This window comes from Amborella trichopoda, chromosome 3, assembly GCF_054954075.1.
Source record: "Amborella trichopoda isolate Santa Cruz 75 chromosome 3, AtrichopodaSantaCruz75HAP2 v2.0, whole genome shotgun sequence".
Taxonomy (NCBI): Eukaryota; Viridiplantae; Streptophyta; class Magnoliopsida; order Amborellales; family Amborellaceae; genus Amborella; species Amborella trichopoda.
In genome coordinates, this window is record NC_142338.1 from 38,673,806 (window position 1) to 38,695,025 (window position 21,220).

At 37.3% G+C, this 21,220-nt stretch overlaps 1 protein-coding gene and 1 long non-coding RNA gene across 2 annotated transcripts; one reads left to right on the forward strand and one right to left on the reverse strand.

The window, feature by feature from the left end:
- The first annotated feature begins 776 nt into the window (after window positions 1–776).
- On the forward strand, window positions 777–8,290 carry LOC18422606 (small ribosomal subunit protein eS25). Its single transcript, XM_006878434.4, has 4 exons — window positions 777–843; window positions 951–1,025; window positions 1,275–1,409; window positions 7,972–8,290. The coding sequence occupies exons 1-4, from the start codon at window positions 841–843 to the stop codon at window positions 8,083–8,085; spliced, it is 327 nt and encodes a 108-aa protein (XP_006878496.1). The 5' UTR covers window positions 777–840; the 3' UTR covers window positions 8,086–8,290.
- A 7,226-nt stretch (window positions 8,291–15,516) lies between these two features.
- On the reverse strand, window positions 15,517–16,377 carry LOC148782871 (uncharacterized). Its single transcript, XR_016052500.1, has 2 exons — window positions 16,169–16,377; window positions 15,517–16,026 (listed from the first exon to the last, which is right to left on the reverse strand). It is a non-coding gene; the product is annotated as an uncharacterized LOC148782871 (long non-coding RNA).
- Window positions 16,378–21,220: the final 4,843 nt, after the last annotated feature.

The following is a 21,220-nucleotide window of genomic DNA, read 5'->3' on the forward strand; positions in this document are numbered from 1 at the left end:
GGCGTCGTCAGAACAATACAGGTTGGTGGGTTACCCCAACCCCGGTTTGCGAGGTTATTGTTTACGGGGAAGGAGATTATTGAGGACTATGGTGTGAGGTTTGTGTCGAGTGGAAAAGGTCCGATAGAAGATGCTTTGTGTGGTATAGTTAGAGTCTTTGGTTAGTATGCGATGTATGCGATGTTTTGTGCGGAACAGTTGGAGTCCTTGGTTTGTATGCGATGTAAGGACTGCTGGGGGTGAGGGATGTTCATATTTTGTTAGTTTAGGATCGTTATCTTTGGAAGTAGAGAACTATATATTTTTTATCTCTACCTCTTTTAAGTATTATAATTTTGGAGCTTTTTTCCTTCATATAAGATAAAGGTAATGTGAACAAAAAAAAATAAAAATATAGTAAGTGATAAAAAATATACTATAAAAAAAGCCTCAATATTGAATGGAGATGGTCAAATTTTTGAAAGGTTAGATCTAAGTATCGCAAACTTCAAAATTTAAAGTTTTTTGAAACTTCCTAATTAGGTTGCCTCATCTACCTTTCCCAATAATTTTATTTGAAACCTTAGAAGTGTCGCAAAAGTTCAAAATTTAAAATTTTTTCTTTTGAAACTTCCTAATTAGGTTGTCTCAACTACCTCTGCCAAAAAAAAAAAAAAACCTTTTTTGGGGAAGGGATAATGTACAGTATGCTCCGTCGGGAGCATATTATACGCGCTTATGTGATGTTTTCCCTTCCTGCTTTAAGAAGCGTAGCGACACCATTCGTTTCCCCCTTTGTAGCTCGCCTCCAAAGCGCAAAACCCTAATTTTGCAGACCGTTCCTCTCAACCTTCCTCTACCATGGTATGTAGCTATGCTCAAATGGGCGGCAAATTTAGGGCAACATTGGCTACGTTTAGGGCCTGATTCGCTTGATTATTTGACGATTTGGGGTTCTTGATTCATTGCAGGCTCCCAAGAAGGAGAAGGCCCCTCCTCCATCCTCCAAGCCAGCTAAATCTGGAGGAGGTAAGCAAAAAAAGAAGGTACTCTCGCTGCTCTCTCTCTCTTTCTTCTCTGAAATAATTGATTTAGGTTTCTAAAGGTTCATTATTCTCTCTCTCTATTTAGTAGAAAGTACCTAAAATGTCTGCTCTCTTGAACATAAATCTAAAGAAAAATCCTTTTTGAGCAAATCTTAACGATTCTACAAAAAAACGATTCATTCTTTGTCTTGTTTGAGCTAATCTATTTGAATGTGTTTGTAAGTTCTGTGGTTTGGCTTTTGGCAACAGAAATGGAGCAAGGGAAAGCAAAAGGAGAAGGTGAATAACATGGTGATTTTTGACAAGGCTACTTATGATAAGCTTCTTTCTGAAGTCCCCAAGTATAAGCTTATCACTCCTTCCATCTTATCAGATAGATTGAGGGTATGTGATGCCTTTTAGCCCTTCCTCTGTATTTCTTCTTTAATTCCTTCAAAAATGTTTCCTTTGCTTTTTATGTTTTTACCAATTTGGGGATTTTCCCCAGTGTGTGTATGATTTTTTATTTTGGTTTTTCTTTTTGAATTTTTTTCATTGTCCAATAGGAGTTATCAACGAATTGGGTATAGTATCTTGTTGTTTTCATCGTCTAAAAATATGTTTATGGTCTTTTTTATTTAGTAGGTTGCTCATTTTGGTTCATGGACATTATCCTACTTTAGATGGTCCTGGATTCCTGAATGCCTTAGTTGATTTGTACTTTTTTCCTTCTGTATTATGTTGTCCCTTAAAATGTTCATAGTATGAAGCCCAACTAAAACTAAAGAGCTTATTATAGGTTAAAAGATATTTATGATTGTCAACTGTTGATTTAGATTCATTAAAAAAGAACCTGTTGATTTACATTTAGATTTAGATTTAGATTTAGTAATCGTTTCTGCTTATTCTATTGTGCAACTTGTCCCCTTTTTCTCTAGTATGGTTCGTTTTGTGCTTTTTTTTTTCCTTCTAATGTGCTAGTTAAAACTAGATTGTGATTAGAGTTGTTTTTTATAATCTCTGCATTGTCCTTACCCATGATATTTAGCAATGGTTTAGAATTCGGCTCATCCTAGAAACTCAGCCACCGTCGCCGAGATACTTGGGTGAGTCTAAGTTGCCTTGTTGAGGCCATGTTAAGCTTGAAAATGGCTAAAAAAAAGCATTAAAAAATGAAAATTCTTTAAAAGTTTGCTGAAACTGGAAAAATTGAAATAAACAATAGAAAACTTCTTAAAGATCTTTTTCTCAAAAAAGAAAAAATATATAAAACATCAGAAAGATATAAAACCCTAAAGAAATCAAATATAAGTCTTTGATAATTATGTACCACGAGGTTGGATAGAACTTGAGCAAGGCCACCTTACAAGCCTGTGTTAATTGGGTGTCTTTGAGTCGACTCACTTGGGTTGTAAAACATTGATGTGTACTAAATCCAGTTCCTTGATTGTTATGTGTTTATTGGTATTGGCATTTGTAGGCCATTAGAGGTTCCCACTTCTTTCATTTTATTTTTATGACGAGTCTGTAATGTCACAGAATGAGAATGGAGTGGTTTCTACTTTTGTTTTTGAAAGGTACTTGCAATGTTAAAAAAGTTGGAGATGGACGCCTAGGCAAGCTTTCAGATAACTAGGCAGCTTGCATAATGGGGGGGCTCCAAACCCTTGTGGACTATTAGATCCTCCCTGTTTTTGTGTTTAGAATATCAAATTTTTTTGGGTTTAATAAACATCGCTTTATAATTGTTGTTTTATTTTATTGGTAAAAATTTTGTTGTATAGAACTACATATCAAACTTAGACATACATGACTTTGAACTGTGAATTGATGACCAGCAAATATCAATTTTTTATTATATTTGTCCTAAAACATGTGATATCCTTCACATCTCACAACAGATAACTGACAAGAAAAAGTCACCATGCACAACTCAAAGGGCATAAACTAGCAAAAGTAGTCTACTAGATGAAAAATATGATGAACTCAATTATGATATTGAGTTTTATCATTGGCAACATCGCGCCTATGTCCACGGCCGTTATCAAATGCACCTGAATCTGAGATGATGCCAAGCCATCATCATCAGAGTCATCCTCTTCATAATGACCTTCATCCCTTGTCTCCTTTGAATCTGCTTCCTCCTCCTCAATTGTCCTCTTCGCCTTCCCCTTTCTCATCACCTTTCCGTTTGCCTTCTCCTTACTCTGAGTTTAAGAGCAAGTAGTTTTCATGGGGCTCGACGCCATACCAGCCACCTCATGTACTTGGATTCATGTCAAACTCTCTTCCTCGAATACAAGTTCATTGCTAGCATCCTTCTTGACCAACCATTCACGTGATTCATACAAATCTTTCACATTTATGGGGTTGAGTATTTGATGCCACTCTAAATGGTGCTCATTCAACTTCTGATTATACTGAATGAAAACAAGGTCGTTCATTCTCTTCTGCTTAAGTCTATTTCTCTTCTTTGTATGTATCTGTTTTCATGATGCATCATTCCACTATTAGAATTTTCTTACTTAAAAAGAAATTTGAGAAAGTTAGTGTGGTGGGAGATGAGGCAAAATGGTAAATTTACCTTTTCGAATATGCTGAAATTGTGCTCGCATTTGGATGATGTGAAAATCAAGCTGAAAATCTTTTGAGCCATCCTTTGCAAGTTAGGGGCACTTTGTCCATCGGATGGCCCGCCATATATAGAGTACATGCATACGAGTAAATTTAGAAAATTAGAAGCCAAGTTAAATTTAAAGTAAGAAGTAAGAACTTAAATAACAAATACATCTTCAACTTACATGGATATATTTTCGTCCTTTTATCTTTTTGCGATGTTTGTCCCAAGTGTCCCCATGGAGATACAATTCAAGTTCCTTAGACAAAGTCGATTCAATAATAAAAAAAGAAGATTTAATTGAATGTCGAAAGACGAGAGTTTAGACCAAAAAAATCTAAGTCAGGGTTGAGCTTGACATTACACTTGTTAATTGCTTCCTTGATACATCCCCTACGCTCTATCCCAAAATCGGTATAGTAATAAGCACGGTTGGAAAGACGAGAGTTTGGACCAAAAAAATCTCAGTCAGGGTTGAGCTTCGCATTACACTTGTTAATTGCTTCCTTGATACAACCCCTACTCTCTACCCCAAAAACAGTATAGTAATAAGCACGCTTGAGATAATACCCTGTTAGGTGTAGGGGCCTCTCCAACTGATTTGTGTGGCTGTAAATGAAAATTGTTCTAGCTTGTGGTTTATCTATTGGGCAAGCTTTCTATGCTTCCCCTACAGCATAAAACTTATATACTTCCCCTCATCCAATCGTCCATTCTGAATGGAGGGCTAAGATTGCCCCAATCACAATGTCAGGTCTTTACTCTATTTTATTTTTAATTTTTTTTCTATAAACCATTTTGACACCAAATTTTGGATGTCCAATCCTCTATCAAACTTGCACTAACAAGAAATATAAAAATAATATTTCCAATAAAATAAAATGACAAAAATACCCCTGAAAGCTTCAAGGGGTATTTTGGTCATTATATTTTATTGAAAAATTATTTTAAATATTTTTTATAGGTGCGCCCCAATGAGAAGATGGCACGGAAGAAATTTCATATTCATATAATTTTTATAAAAAAACTAAAAATAAAATACTTTGAGACATCTTATCTAAGATCAAATGGTGAGTGGCTCTCTTGATCAAAATTAGACGGCTGGATGGTAGGGGAAGCATATAATATGCTGTAGGGGGAAGTATAGAAGCCTTTCCCTTATCTATTATCCCATTCATCACTTTTTTCTTACAAATTGCCTCAAGCATGAGTGGTCAATGCAATGTGTTGTGCAAGGCATCCAAAAAATGAGAGGCCTCCTAAACCCCAACAATCTAGCATCCGCCATATTGGCCTTAGCCATATCAGTGACAACTTGCATGGCATATGCCTTCCCCACCTCCTCAATACACTTATCCACTACTCCAAATATGAAGCATGCATCATGAATCTTTTCGGATTTGTCAATAAACCTAAAAAATGTCCCCATAGAACAAGTAACAAGCACATTCAGAATGCTCCTTGTCCTCTTACATTGGCTTAGCAACATGAAAGATGTAAAGCTTTTGTAGTTTATAATTGGTAGTATGAGGCATTGGGCAGGTTTCAAACTCGAGGGTTGTTGACTGCTTTTAGTGGCAGCAGCTAGAAACACAAAAATCAAGAGAATATGAAGTATAGGACTGATTGAGGAAAATTTGGGGTAAAAAATTGTGTATTATGTAAGGGTAAGGTTTTGGTATGGCGGGGATTGCACGCGGGGGCACCTCAAATCCATTATGGGAATGGTTTGAGGACTTAAAATTTAGCAAATCCATGTGCTGCACCTCCACGGTCATGGATCTAACACAAATGGACCAAAATATGGTCCATCTTCCCATTTTTCTTGACTGTCCATTTCAAAATTTTCTGGTTCCATCTATTCACCATTTCTGAGGCTCCATATTCAGCATTCGGGGGCCAGAAATGGATTTGCAGGTGAATTAGGAGTTTTGGGTCATCAATCCATCTTGAAGATGGAGTTTTGGGCTGCGGTTGCATCCAAACCAGCTGTGCCAAAATATTTTCTGTTATACAATGATATCAAAATATTTACAATTGGATGAGGGAAAACTGGTTAACATAAATGACCCACTTTTTATGAGTCCCCCGACTCGTACTATTCTCGTGTGGGCTCCCTCTAACACCCATTTTAGATATAGATCTTGGATCCAAACTTGTAGAGATCCATGATCTACAACTATGATGATCATGAATATAAAAAATAAAATAAAATAAAATAACATTTTAAAACAATTTTTTTTAAATTTTTTTTCCTATCCATTGCTTGGAAAAATCTTTAGTTGTGGTGTTTGATCTTAAAGATGGACATTTGTGAGTCAGCGGGCCAGTGTGTCCATTGTGAGCCTGCTGACTCACATAACACTTGAAATGATGATTTTTCTGGGTATAAAGTCCTAATCTTTGGATACCTTAATACAGAAGACGTTGCAATTTTTTGCTGTCTTAGACACGTGCTTCATGTTTTCTGTAGTTGCCATGATACCTACTGATATTTGAGGAGTCTTAGATAAATATTAGTAATCACTTTTATACCTTGGAAAAATATGTGGTTCTCTTTGTAGATGACCACCTTCCTCTTTGGAAAAAAAAGTTTATATTCTGTTCGTGCCCTCTAGGTCACCCTCTCACCACATCACATACATTTCACGAAATCTCTCTCTCTCTCTCTCTCTCTCAAGCAGGTCTATCAAAACCAGTGAGATTCATTAGTGGTTTCCTTTTTGAATATGCTAGTTCTCTCCTGGCCTCAATTTGTGTTCGATTTAGAGGTGAATTGTTTTCTTAAAATGCGAATAATACTTGATGTCCCTTTTTTGTCTATGTTGCCTAGACACACCGAAATGGGTCTTGATTTCTGAAACATGCTAGACAACAGGGTTTCAAAATCAAGATTTATGGTCCTGAAACTTCCTTACAAGGGATTAATATAAAAACTGTACACATGATATAGCAAAATTTTTAAAATTATAAAATATGAAATATATAAAAATTATAATTAAATAGTACTATATAATACCTCTGAGAATATTATTCATAATAATTCAATGATTTATCTGACAGATTTTTTATTTAATGACCTTAGTTTTAGTCCTTTCTATTTATTCTTTTGATTATTTGTTTTGTCGTTGTGTTAAAAGATGAAGCTGTTGATGCCCTTGCTAACACGTCCATTTTCTTTATTTATTAGTTGTTAGTACTTATTTTTCTCAATATCGCTACATTGTGACCTACTCGAAATTAGAGCTTAAACAGATACAGAAAATGAAAAGAGAAAAAAAAGGATGATACATTGGATGCTAATGTTATGTTTGACAATATTTATTCTTGGCATATATTCGGATTATGCATAGATTCTCAATATTAATCTATGATAATCTATTATACAAAAGAAAATAAAAGACTCGAGTACTGGTCAAAAGGAAAAAACGGAAAGAGTAAATTAACTTGTAGAAAAATAATTTGTATACAAAGATCTTAAGAAAAAAAATATCTTAGAAGAAAATGAACCAAATGTTACGAAAGATTTCTTATATGGTTAAGTTTTTTTATGTTTTCCTTATGAACTTTATTTTGCAAAATAAATGTTTTCTTAACATATATTAATAATGAGAATTGATCTTATAGGACCCTCCCTCTCCCATGTGTGTAGGACCTCAAATGATCATCATTAAATTTGGCACGGATCTATAGAAAAGTCTAGTCTCACATCCATGCGATAATTTTTTTGGAGATCCGTGTCAACTTTAATGGTGATCCTTTGGGGTCCTACACACATGGGTGAGGGAGGTCCTATAAGACCATTTCTCATTAATAATATAACATTTTTTAATCATATAATTTCTGTTAACTGACAGCTCCTTGGGGCTCTATGCAAGAGAGCTCATGAAGTTGAATCACCAGGTCATTTCATTTTCATGACGTTGAATCCCTTGCAGTACATTTAATTTTCAGGCATTGTTTGTCCAAGTGTCAAAAAAACATGTTCTGTATGTAAACTTCGCCTGGTTTTACATTTGTTTAAAATAGGTTACTAAATCATCTGTCTGCTTATTGATGTGAGTCAGAGTGCTGATTATTAAGATGTCTGGTCTCTCTTATTTCCTATTTGATATTGAATGCATGCCTAACAGTTTCACTTGAGCTTTTTAATGATGTCCTATAGCTCTGGGAAAATTATTGCGTGTGGTGGTGGCTACATGCAGCCATGAGCCCCTGCACTGTCTGATAGAAACGTATCGTGCGTTGATATCATTTCTTGAAGTGGTGTCCATTTGTATCGGGCGGTGCGGTAGCCATGGCCATACCAAAACCACATCCATAATTATAATATGCATGTTTCCTACTCAGATCAATGGGTCCCTTGCCCGAAAGGCGATCAAGGATTTGATGTCAAGAGGTTCAATCAGGATGATTTCTTCTCATGCAAGCCAGCAAATTTACACAAGAGCCACCAACACTTAGAGAGTCAGCTTGTGTTTCTGTTCCGAAATGTGTTTGTGCGAAACTTGGTAGTTTTGATTTTCAGCATTGCAGGGATTAAGAGATTTTGGTTATTAGCGATATTCGAATTTGAGGTTTTTAACTTATTGGCTTTTTCGTATTGCGAGCCAACAAGCTGTGGATTGACTGCGCACTCATATATTTTGGAATTGTTCCTTGTGTGGACTGCTCTCTCTCGTATGCACACATGCTTACACAGGCATATGCTCACATACCATACATACAGTAATTTCTTTTATTTGGGAAGTCCCACACGCAATTCAACAACCAGCAGCCTTGGACAAGAATCCGACTGTTATGGTACGTAGTTACAAGTTCCAATTTTCATGCAAAAAATCCCTCATGGATTTTACTATGCATTTCCGAGCTAAATACCTTTCATTTGGGAAATATATTAGAAGAGCATCTCTTAATTCTCTGTACCCTAAAAAAAAATGCAAAAAATCTCTTCTGGCTTTCTTTTATCTCCACGATCGCGATCTTTATTTGTAGTTGGAAGCTAGCAAGTCTTCCACTAGAGTCTGCTCAACTCAGGGCAATGGTGGGTCTTCTTTTACTCATTTCGCGCATCGTTGTTTATTTTTGCTATGGCTTCAATGCTTTATTCTTCCATCATGGCATTCACTTTCAGTTCTATTATTTCTGAGTTTTTTGCTTTTGGTGGATCAGGATAATTCAAACGTTTTGAAGCATAGAAATTTTTTGGGTTTTTCTTACATTTGGGTAAGAATTTTGGTTTCTTTAGTGACTGGCGGGATGTAGCTTTCACAGCTTTTCATGTCTAGGGAGAAATGGCAGTTGATGTGACTCTTAAATCTAAACAAACAGAAATTTGTTCTGGCTTCACCCTCAAATTAGAGTGAGAAGCCCCCCCATTGTTTCAGGTTCCTTATTTAAAATGGATCCTTATTTAAAATGGAGAGAGAAACCTATACAGATTCAGATTCTTTTTGAAATAGGAGAGAAACCCCCAAACTCGGATTTTAGTTCTCAACTGGAGGGCGGAGTGTGCCTTCAGATTCTGGGAACCAAAATGGAGAGAGAAACCTCTACAGATTCAGATTCTTTTTGAAATAGGAGAGAAATCCTCACACTTGGATGTTAGTTCTCAACTAGAGGGCAAAGTGTGACTTCAGATTCTGGGAACCAAATGGAATCAGGATTTCATAGCCTGGGAATTCACTGGAGTAATCTCCATTGATAGACATTGGTTTTCTTGATCTGTAAAACAAGACCCTTTTGCTTCAGAATCCCCAATGGATGCTTGTCTCTCTTCTCCATTGAAGAAAGAACCCTGCGTACTCTTAAATACAGCAAGTGAACTGGAGAAACCGAAACGGGCTTTTCTCCTTTTCAAAACGTTGCAAGAAATGTCTGTAGATGAGTCTCCCTCTCCTTGTAGATTCATGGATTTGCGTTTCTGTTCAGATATAGAGGAGGAACAGAAAACCAGACTGCTTTCTCAATCAAAGCAGATGCAAAACAACTTGACACTCTTATTCTGATTTAAATTTTTATTTCTCCGTTGAAGTGAAAGAAAGTGATGATGGGTCTTGATAACTACGAGGCACATTCGAGAATTTTTTTGGTAGATTAAATGATACATTCTCAACTCCTTAATATCAATTTTAATAGTCAATAATGATTGTAACCTTTTTGTATAAAAAATAATTACTCTTATTGTATAAATTTACATATATTTATATAGAAGTTACTAAGCAATGTCTATGGGCGAAAATGAATAGTGTATTCATTGAATTGTGTATTCACCCATAGCCTCAACATTGTTTGATTTTTTAGGACGGTGTGGATAAATCAACCGCAATGGATATAACATGTCTGGTGTAGTCGATCTTTCATGCGAAAAACACTGGAAACCGCAACGGCTCTATGAGAGCCATTGCGACTTTTCAGGCAAAACCGCAATGCGAAACACTACTCATTTTCGTCCGATGGTGTTTTTAAAACTTTTCTTATATATATACACACATGTGTATAGGTTATATTAGGGTGCTGAGTAAGTTATCATTGTACTCAACAAATTTGGGCACGGCACTTCTATATCCATATTTTGTACATGAAGTATTTTTTTAATAAATATATCAATTATTGCTTTTGCTTTGTGAATATTTTTTATGTCTCTCCCTATATTTGTATGTATTTATACAAATATATTTATACGTGCAAATTTACTAGTATCCATAGAAAAAAAGTTTCTATAAGGCGTCAGTAAGGTGCACTTCAAAACTTCCCTAAGAAAGGTTGTTTGACCTTGAAACCCGTCAATTGATATCTTGATCTCGATAATATATGGATGTCGAAAGAAACATGATTACCTGTGCGGGAAGTAGTAAATCTTGCAATGTATTATCCATACCCCATTTTTAAGATTTTGAAGTGGTCATAGACTTGATTGATTTAAGATATTTTGAAAGCTTTAAATTTCATAATTATAGATGTTTTTTTTTGAAAAATGTTTTAAATCTATTATTGATCAAAGCGAATCACTTGTGGGATTACATCATTCGAAATGGAAAGAGAAGGTAAGGAGGCCCTAAACTTAGCCAAAGAATTAGCTAATGAATTGGCCTTCCTAAAGAGATGGGAGCAAGAAACATTCATATTTCCAACCAAATCAAGCACTTGCAAGCAAATTCAACTAAGCTTCTAAGGTATTCTCTGCTTGTTTTTGCACCATTTGACGGCGTTCATAGAATCTCCTTCAATCACACAACAACTACCTAGATTTCGACTTTTAAAAATCTTTTGCCATTGAAGAAGAGCAAGCATTTTTGCATGATTTGCAATAGCTACCCAATTGGCCCTGCAAAAGTAAAAATGACATTCCCGTTCCAATCTTGCACGACACCCATTATACCTACCAATCCTAGATTTCCAAGGGAGTTTCCATCAAAGTTAAGTTTCAAGGTTCCTTGTGGAGGTGGGTTCCAAACAATAATAGGGCGACTTCTTACCATTCTCATAGCCATCACATTATGAAAATTACCCATTACATCCACTTTTGATATGCCCCATCCCTCTTTAGAAGCAGTAACCGAACACCATAAGGAGTGTCTTATTTTATCCATGACACTATCAAAAGGCAAACACTCACCATCAACGGTTCTTCTATGTCTTTTCTTCCAAATTTCCCACATCACAATCCCTCTCTCAATCTTCTGAATAGCACTACCAATTTTTGGAAGATGTGGGAGAGAATGCTGGGTGATGATTCCTATAACATTTTAAGGCAGCGACAAGGAAACTCCCATAAGGCCAAAAAACCAGTCCCAAATCCTTGTAGTGAAAAAACAATGCAAAAGTAGTAAGGCCCCAAATTCAGCATCGTTCGTACACATCAAGCAAATATTCAACAAAAATTCAAGAAATTTATTTGCCTTAAGTGTCTTATCTTGTGCTATTAGCCATATGTCGCCATTTCCAGATCTGGGTAACTTGTGGTAAAGACCGCCGTCACCTATCATGGAAAAGTAATTTATATTTTCAGATTGGGGTAACTTGTGGTAAAGATCACCGCCACCAATCATGAAAAGGTAATTTATAACAAAGCTTCATCAAAAACAACCCGTCACATTCTATATCCCAAATAATATCATCTATTGCATCCCGAGGAATATATACCTCTTCCAATAATTTGATCAATTAACCATATTGATCTGCAACCACATTAGCAATTCTGTTGTATGCAAGGTTCACATTCCACAAACTATCATTACTTATCCCCTCTAAAATGTCTGCCACTTTCGCATTTGGATTAACCACACTTTGGAATACTTCTGGAAACAGTAACTTCATAGCATAATCCTCAATCTACTTATGGTGCCACAAAGAGGCATGTTCCCCATTACCAATGTTCCATTTTAAGTTTCTAGCAATTAAATGTCTACAAGAGGCAATAGCTTTCCACCCACTAGATATATTGTTATGTCTTCCATTGCCAATCCACTCCTTTGCTTATCACAATTATATTTAACAATCATAACTTTATACCACAAGAGATCTTTAGAGAAGAAGGTACGCCGCCACGACTTGCTTAATAATGCTTAGTTAACCAACTTAATCTTTCTAATGCCTCAGCCCCTCTCTTTTTTAAGAGAGCACACCCTATCCCATCTCAATTGGCAAAATTTCTAACCTCTCCACTTGAACCCCAAAGGAAATCTTGCATTTTTTTTTTTTTTTGCTATTGATGAAAGAATTTCAATGGACGATAATTGATCAATTGAGAGATTTAACAAATATGACTGAAGAAGAATAACCCTTCCCCTCGATGATAGTTACCTATGCTTCCAAAGCTCTAGTTTGACTTGAACTCTCTGCATTACTATATCCCACACCGAGATAGGCAAACTTCTATCAGAGAGACGCTCGGGCATTGATTACCAATCTGAAAACCCATAAAGTTACCTCTAGGTTCTATATGTTTAATCATGAGAGTAAAGCACTCAACATACAAGGTAAATAGAGAAGGGGACAAAGGGTTACCGCGTCGTAGACCACGTGAGGCTCTAAAAAATCCAGTAGGGCTACCGTTGTACATAACTAAGAAATGCGCTGAAGATTAGCAACCATAAATCCAGTCACGCCACCTGTCACCAAAACCCATCCGTCTCATTATTTCCATCAGAACACCCTATTCCACCATAGCATAAGTCTTTTCCAAATCCAACTTAATAATAACTCTAGGCTCTTGACTTAACAACTTGGAATAGATACATTCTAATGCTACCAAATCACTATCCATAATGAGCCGATCATGAATAAAGGAAGATTGTGGCCTTGAGATAACATGAAGCAATGCTAACGTCAATCTCTCTGCCAAAACCTTAGCTACAATCTTGTAAAGACTGGTAAGCAAGCTAATTGGCCTCATGTCAACAAGTTCTACTATTATTGATTTCTTTGGATTCAGAGTAATATAAGTAGAAGTAACCCTCTTAAAAGCTCACTAGGTTGCAAAAAGCCTCTAACTATCTCTAAAAGTTCTCGTTTAATCAGATTTCAGAACTTTTGGAAGAAGATTAAAGGAAACCATCTGGCTCAGGAGCCTTATCACCCGGAAGAGCAAAAACCACAAGCTTTAACTCCTCCATAGAAACTTCCACTTCCAATTGGTTCTGAAGATTACTTATTATAAGAAAGGAACACCGTTTAATCTGGGTGCGAACTTTACTTTAGAAGTAAAAGCCTTCTGAAAGTGAGAAACCACCGCCGCTCCCATAGCTGAGTAATCTTCAGCATCCACACCCCGAATAACCATATCCGAGGTATCATTAAGCCTTCTTCTAGAACTAGCTATAACATGGAAGTATTTGGTATTACGATCTCCATCTTTCAGCCATTTAGATCTAGATCTTTGCTTCCAGTAAATATCTTCCAAACGACGATAGTTATTGAGAGAGTTAAGATTGTTAAGTCTCTCAGTTTTTATTTCCTCATCACAACCCCACCCTGCTGCATAGATAGATCCATCAACTCAATTTCTAAGAGAATCTCATCAATTTTTGCTTTCACCTGATATCTATTCTCTTTTTTCTAGTTAATAAGTTTGTGCTTAATACTGAGCAACTTCCAATTAAAGATGTTTTTAGTCTATCACAAAGATTTATAGTGCTAAAAAGCATCTTTTGACACCATCTTACTTTGATTGGTTAAAGCGTCAACGTTATACAAACCACACCCATTGCTATATCTGTATCTACACTGCATTATTGAACCACCTAATGGGTATAAGAAGAAACCAAGAACTTTTATGAGAGAGGTTTTTGGAAGCTTGAGAGATGTCAGTTTCTAAAAAGAAATAACGCATGCCAAGGGGAGAAAGAAGCACGAATAGCGAAGGCAAAAAGAGAGATCACTATTCTAATGGAAGGGATTTTTGAGGGTTGAGAGAATATCATATAAATCAATTATTCTACTCTTCTCCTCCAAATCTAATTTGAAAAGAAAAACATCACCATCTTCCGACATCTCCCCGATCACACCCCACATTTAGATGGTATCACTTTCCTTTAAGCATTTCAGTATGAGTTAATATTTAGATAATATTCTAGGGGTGAGGGGGCTTAAAATGAAATTGTAGCACTTTCCTTTGATGATGAGTTTGTTTAGGAAGCGTGACTTTTGGGAGAGATTCTATGTGGGGGAGTGTAAAAATAGAAGTTGTAGCACTTTTATATTTAGGAGGGAGAGAGAGAGAGAGGATATAATAAGAAACTCTCACAATTTAGATAAAGAAAAAGTTTATATAAGGTTGCAATTTTAAAATGTAGAATTAAGATGCACCTAAAAAATCCAAAGGTTGATTTAATATTGAAAAACCCTCTAATTGATCCTCTCGACATTGAGATGTATCAATATGGAAAAAAAAAGAAAAAAGAAAGATTTTGACCCCGCAAAACGTATCTTGCAACACATTATCTGGGCCATCCATTTTCAAAATTTTCATGTGCTTATAGATGTACTTGATTGGAACTATTTTTAGAATTTAAAATTGTAGAACTGAAATAGATTGTCGAGCCATCCTAATAAATTTTTATATCAAAATTATATTTTTGATAAATTAAGAGCTGCGCCTTAATTAGATTGTTTAAGGTTGCAACTTTATCCAAACCACACTCTTAAAAAAAAAAAAAAAAAGAAAAAAAAAAAAAAAAGAAGGAAAAAAAAAGAAAAAAAAAGAGAGGGTACTTTTAGCTCTCTCATTCTCTCCATTGTGCATATTCCTCCTTTTCTTTCTTCTTCTACTTGTTTGCCTCCTCTTCCTCTCTCATCCTCTACATCTTACATATTCTACTCTTTCTTCTTTCCTCCTCTATATATATCATTTCCAGCAACCAGGTTTCTTTAAGCTTGCAATTTCTTGTTTCTGAATGCATAGTTGACTTTTCCTCTCTGTTGCTGCAAGTAGGTATGTCTCTTGGATCTTGCAAGCAGGTATCTTCTTTAATTATACTATGGCTTGCTATGCATGGTCGGTCTTTCCTGTTTTTACTCAACACTTCGTTCATCAACCCATCAATGATGGAAACTTATTATAGATATGTAGAGGCTCACTACAAATATTTATATTAAGAAAATAAAATAAAATTCCAAAATTTGGAAGACATCTCAGCAAGACCACGATGAAGAGTCTGGTTTCAAGAAATACCACAGCTCATAAACTATTGAAAGATAGTCATGAGGAGGCACTTTCCCCCTACAAAGATTGACGCAGGGAGATGTGATGCGCATTAACTTCATGAAAATTCAATAGCCCCACAAAAATCTATAGAGTTCAAAAAAATTCCAATAAGCCCATAAAAATTTATAGAATAAAGCTCGATGAATTTTGCAGACGCCAAGATGAAAGAATTGAGCACAGGGCACTGCTAACGCTCAAGGAAAAATAGTGGATTGAATCACAAATATAGTTAGCAGTTATGCAGACATGAGTCACAAAAAGAGAAAACCTACATTGTTGGTTCAGTTGTCGATTAAATCAACGGAGCTAACAACAGTGCCTGGACCAAGACAAAAGCAACCATAATCGATCGGACTCCCTGAGAACCATGCTTAAAAAAAAAACAAAATTTTAAATCTTCATGGTAATATTGACAAACATATACATAGTTAGAAAGTGACAAACATGTACAGAGTATTCACACATGTTTCTCATTTTCTTTTCTTCTACTTTGGTAGTCATGCTTGAATTCTCAACACCATTCTCACAATTCGCCAAGACTGAAAATGTCACTGAACTCCTGTATCTACTCGTTTTCTTTTCTTCTACTTTGGTAGGGTTCATGCTTGAATTCTCAATACCCTTCTAACACTGAAAATGTCACTAAACTCTTGTATCTATCATTTCAAGAGCTTCCCAGGCCCATGGGCTGCCATAACCTATAGAAAGAAGAAAAATATATGTAAACATTCTAACCAAAAAAAAAAACTATTATTGCAAAAGAAATATCATAATAATTTCTCATAAAATCTTGCAAAGAGTACTACTCAAATCAGGTCAAATAGGACTTGGAAACTAGACTTTGTTGGTAGGATCGAGCGGGACTTGAAAACTACAGTATGGGTGCTTTGGTAGGTTTTTATATGGCGCTCGGCTCAAATGCCGCTTATTGCCTCCCTGCCATCTATCTCTCTTATGTTGAATGGACAATAGAAATTAGGTATTATGCTTAGCAGAGAGAGAGAGAGAGAGAGAAAAAGGAAACAAACTCCCTTTTTCTCGCTCCTCTCTTATTCTCTCCCTCTCTTTATCCTAGAGATCCACCCACTTTTTTTACAGCCTTAAAGATGGAATAAGATGAGCAAAAGAGTCTTATTAAGCTAAAAAAAAATCTTTACCAAGTTTTTTAAATGTCACTTTATCATCTTGTATGCCACTTCGATATGTGCATCTCCTCAAATCATATAATTTAGCACAGATTTTATATCTTCATCTACAAGAATTATATTTGTGGGCGTTATATTTGAATGGAAATCATCTTACTTATGAAGACTGATGAAACACTTCAACATATCTCTGCACACATAAAAAAAAAATTAAAATTAAAATGAAATCTAACATTGCAATCAAACTCAACAATTTAAATAAATTCATAATCCTCTTTTCATTACAATGAATTAGTTGGAAAGACATTTATCGTTTCAAAACAGATGCCAGTTACCATAAATTTTATTGACTTATATTTTTTTTTAATTGTGGTATAAAACAATTGAACTAGTCACAGTTGATGGCCAACAAGATATTATACCATGGACCTTGGAGGTTGATCTTCCAAAAATAATCAAGTGGTCATGTATAAAGTAGTAAATTATCCAATAGGGAGACATCAATTAAACAAATGCATTCAACACAAATCCAACAACATCAACAATTAATAAGGCTAGTCAACTAGCCTCATAATAGGAGATGAAGGCATTTAGAGCATACATTCGGAAGGATAGGTGAGTGGAGATAAATGGGCAAAAGCCCATTTATTTAAAGATAGTGACACTGCACTTATCATCAATGTCCTTGTCAAAAGACATTGATCTTTGATGGAGCTAGAGCAAACATGCATTGCCGATTCCAAACTCATCAAAGTCAGCGGATCATACCCAAATCTATTCTAAACTTTTTAAGGGTCAAACCTTAAACCTGAATTACATTAGCTTATAGGATGGGTAATAGTCTAAATCTAATTTAAAATTTATTGAGTGTTTCTAATATTAAAAATGTATCATTTCAAGTTCAATTCCTAAATGAATTGTCTAAAAAATTAGGAAAAAAGTTTAAGATTGCGACCTTACCTTTACAAGTAAGATTACAGTAATCTACACTATCTATTTTATTTGAATGGTATATGATCAACATTACCTTCAAAGACGTACCACTTTTCGGCACTGTCTTAAAATATGTGTCAAATCTACACTGTCCAACTAAAATAAACAGTATAGAACATTGCAACCGTACTTATAAACTTATGTAAAATGACATAATTTTGGTTGAAGGAAAATAAACAGTTGATCAAACTTGAAATTATTTCTTTAATGTGATATTTTGATGTCGCCTTTTCTGTTCCCTTCTATAACTTGGATAAGTCAAAGTTGGGTGTGGCAAAGTTGCCTTTGCTGTGGTTAGATTGGCAAGGGTACTAGCCCTACAACTATGTTCAATTCATAGATTTTATTACATCCTCTGCAATCAAGATAAGTTTGGTCGGGGCCTGATTTTCTTTAGGGTCCTCGTGCGGGCAGCGAGGAGAAAATCTTCTCTCAAACAACTACGGAGGGCTCGTGCACATGACACGTTTGAGGGTGCGAGTACTCGTGCTCTCCTGAGCATAGATAGGCTACCAACAACGAGAGAGGTTTTGCAACCAGAGAATGTTGAGCTACTTACCTCTTTGTTGTGCGTTCGTGGGGCACACCAGGGCGGTTCGCCCTCTTAGATCAATTACGAAAGCCCTCCGGCTGTCTACCAGCGCGGTTTGACACAGTCTCTCTTCAGTCTTTGAATGACTCCTTTCTTCCCTCTCGTACTTAGATTGAGATGGGTGTTCGATTCATCTTTATCTGAAGTGACTCCCCCCTAGGTGATGTTCACCGGCCGGAAGGCTGATGAATAAAGAGTTAAGCACTCCTTACTATTGGTTCAAGACGGTTCTCCTCGAATAGCTGGATAAGAGGGCGGACGTGCCTTTTGATTTGGTTAGACTATTCGAGGGAAGATTAGCATGGGGGCGTGAGGGTCAAGGCTCTTTGGTTTGTTCACGTTGGCGTGATTTGGCACGGACACCAGATTACACATTAGGAAGAAGAGAGAGAGAGAGAGAGTTTAAGAAAGGTATTTTAGGAGAGAAGGGGTGCGTGCCCACATGCTTAGGGGTATTTTTCTCTCTCCAAAAGTTTTTTCTCTCTTCTTCATGTGGTTTTAGGGTTAGAAGCAAAAAGACGAGCGGATGCAAGCGTAATGCCTCTCCTTTAATGAATGGTAATCCCCATATACAATTGACCTAGCTTGTTTATATAGAGTTCTCACCGAACAGGGGTGGATACTCAAAAATCAAGCTTAAATACAATTAAAATAAATTAAAATAGAATCCCAAAATTGGGTACAATGACCAAAATGCCCTTAAAATATTTTGCGCGAATGATAGAATCATCCCTTTCTGAGAGGCCCACCATCATTGCTAGACTTCGAGAGCTTTTTCGGGTACTTGTAGAGTAGGTCAGACGATCTGTTATCATATTCTTGAAGCTTGTTCGTTTGTGATTATTTTGATATCTTCTGATAGTGCTGCGGCACACTCTTTCGTGGGGAAGAGAGTTTGGCTAGATATGTGAACTCTTCGATAGCCCGTGCTACTCAATCTGAGGTGTTCTGCACTTTTGTTTTGATTGCGAGTTGAAAGGGAAGTCTTCTCAGTCATTTTGCACCTAATTTGGTTTAATTTGGTCTCTGTTTTGTGGTATTTCGAGATTTGAGAGATCACTGGAAAAGGGATTTCGGCGATCGATGAATTCTGCTTTCTTCTGCCACCTTGGGCTACATGCCTTGTTTGACCTTCAATTGAGAGCTGTTGTTGTACTGGTTTAAATCTCTTCGTGGTGCGGTTCTTTTGACTTTGGTTATGCATGACTCTGTTCTCTGCGAGGGTCGAGATGTCCTTCCCTTGAAGACCCCAACTTCTATGGTTTCAGGCTGCCTTTCTTCTCCCCAGGGGAGGTACGACTATAAGTCATGCGATGGTGCATGCTGCATGTCAGAATAATGGGGCTGACGAGACCTTGCCGGCATTTGGAGCTCGGTTATTTTCTAGTTGCGGGCAACGACTTGCTAGGTCGGGTGAACTATCTGCTATGATGAGAAGGGGTGTCCTGTTCTGGCTTTCTTTTGTTGCCACCCCATTTTCACCTTCACTTTGTCGCGAGAAGGAACAAGAGGTTGTTTTCATACTTTTCAAGCCCTTTTTGAATAGAATGAGGCTGCTTCTTGGAGATGACTGCCAGCTTAGAAACTGTCAGCTTCATGGCGTAAGCAAGGGATGAACTTCTTTTTAGGTATTCTAAGCTGTCTCTAGAATGAAGGATCTTTCTCTTGTGGAGTGATGTCTTTGATGCTTTTGGGACTCCATTTCTTTTTAGAAAAGAATGAGCGGTCACAACTGCCTTGAGGAAATGGAAGCAGTTTTCTTTTAGTAAAGAATGGACAATCACATATGCCTTGATGAAGCGAAAGCAGTTTTCTTTTAGTAAAGGGGCTATTTCAGAATGCATTCGTTGTAATATCTCTTTTGTATTCCCTTCATTCATGAAATAAATCCTCTTTCTTTTTGGCTTGAATGCCTTTGTTCAACACATTTCCTCTTTCTTCCTTCCTTACGACCTTCTCGCCTTTCCTTCCTCTTGCGCTCAGTTCTTGTCCCTGCTTGAGGGTGGTGTCCAGGAAATGCTTTTTTTCTTATGGAGGGCATGATATGGCCAGTTTGGACGACTCGAGTGCCCTTTTTGAGTTCATTCAAGCCTTTGGGGCGCCTTTTTTCTTATTTTTTGAGGCATCTTTGTGTGCGTGGATAGCGTAGGGAACATGGTTCCTTCACTTATCTAGATTCATGGTACATGAGTGTGCGAGCGTGTCCTGGGCTCCTGGAGAGGCCTGAAATTTGTGAAGCCCAGAGAGAGAGTGTTGCGTACTTGGGTTGTATTTGACCTGGTTTGAGTGCGACGTCTCAAGGGGAGTCATGCAGGAGGGGTAATGATGATTCGAGTGAGTGGCGGACGTTAGGATTAGCATGGTGCTTTGATTGCTGATAGGCTGTTCTCCCTCGGACGGAGCACGATCTTTCTCGCTCGTGTGGCATTTTATTGTGTGTGCATTAAGTACTTCCGTACCCCCGAACCTCACAACGTTTCGTGCGTGTGATGCTTGGCTCCTGTTTTCACATGGAATTTCACCTTGCGTGCTGTTTAGTGTTCCTTTGCTATTGGGGCACGTGTCACGCGGCCACGTTTGCGCGGTTCCCCTTCTCTGTTCAGTTATAAAAGAGACATGGAGAGGTGTTTTCTTCATTCTTAATCAGAGATTTTCACCCAGGATAGAGGAACTCCCACTCTTCTGGATTCTGTGCTTGCTCCTTCATACAGGGTCTCCTACCGTTGCATGAAGCTCAAAAAGTCCAAGAATAAAAGGAGCTCCCATTGGCCTTCATGGTTTTGGAGACGAGCATTGGTTCGAAACGAGGGGGCTCGTCAGTGGTAACCCCCTCAGTCAAGTGTACGAGAGCTGATACCTGCTCGACTTCGACTCCTCCTCGTGAAGCATCGGTGCCAATTAATGCTGAGGCCATGGACGAGGTTTAGGATATCTACATGGTGAGCCTAGGGGCCTCTGCTCCAGCTTCTTTCGGAGCGGAGTTAAGAGTGGAGATTGACTCAGGGATTCTCCCTTTGGGACCAGGGGTGTCTGTAGGCATGACGGTGCCTTCTTTAGGGGTGCAGGCCGGAACATTCTTGCCAGACGTCCCCACTAAACACCTAGCCCTCTGGATTGGGGGTCCTGTTCTGGACGTTCCCCCTCTCTCTGGAATTAGTTCCC

Bases quoted from the DNA above. Each gene is read 5' to 3' on its own strand.
- LOC18422606 (XM_006878434.4), top strand. The intron at 1,026-1,274 runs GTACTCTCGCTG...TTTTGGCAACAG, and splicing joins GAGGTAAGCAAAAAAAGAAG to AAATGGAGCAAGGGAAAGCA. The intron at 1,410-7,971 runs GTATGTGATGCC...TTTCCTACTCAG, and splicing joins TCTTATCAGATAGATTGAGG to ATCAATGGGTCCCTTGCCCG.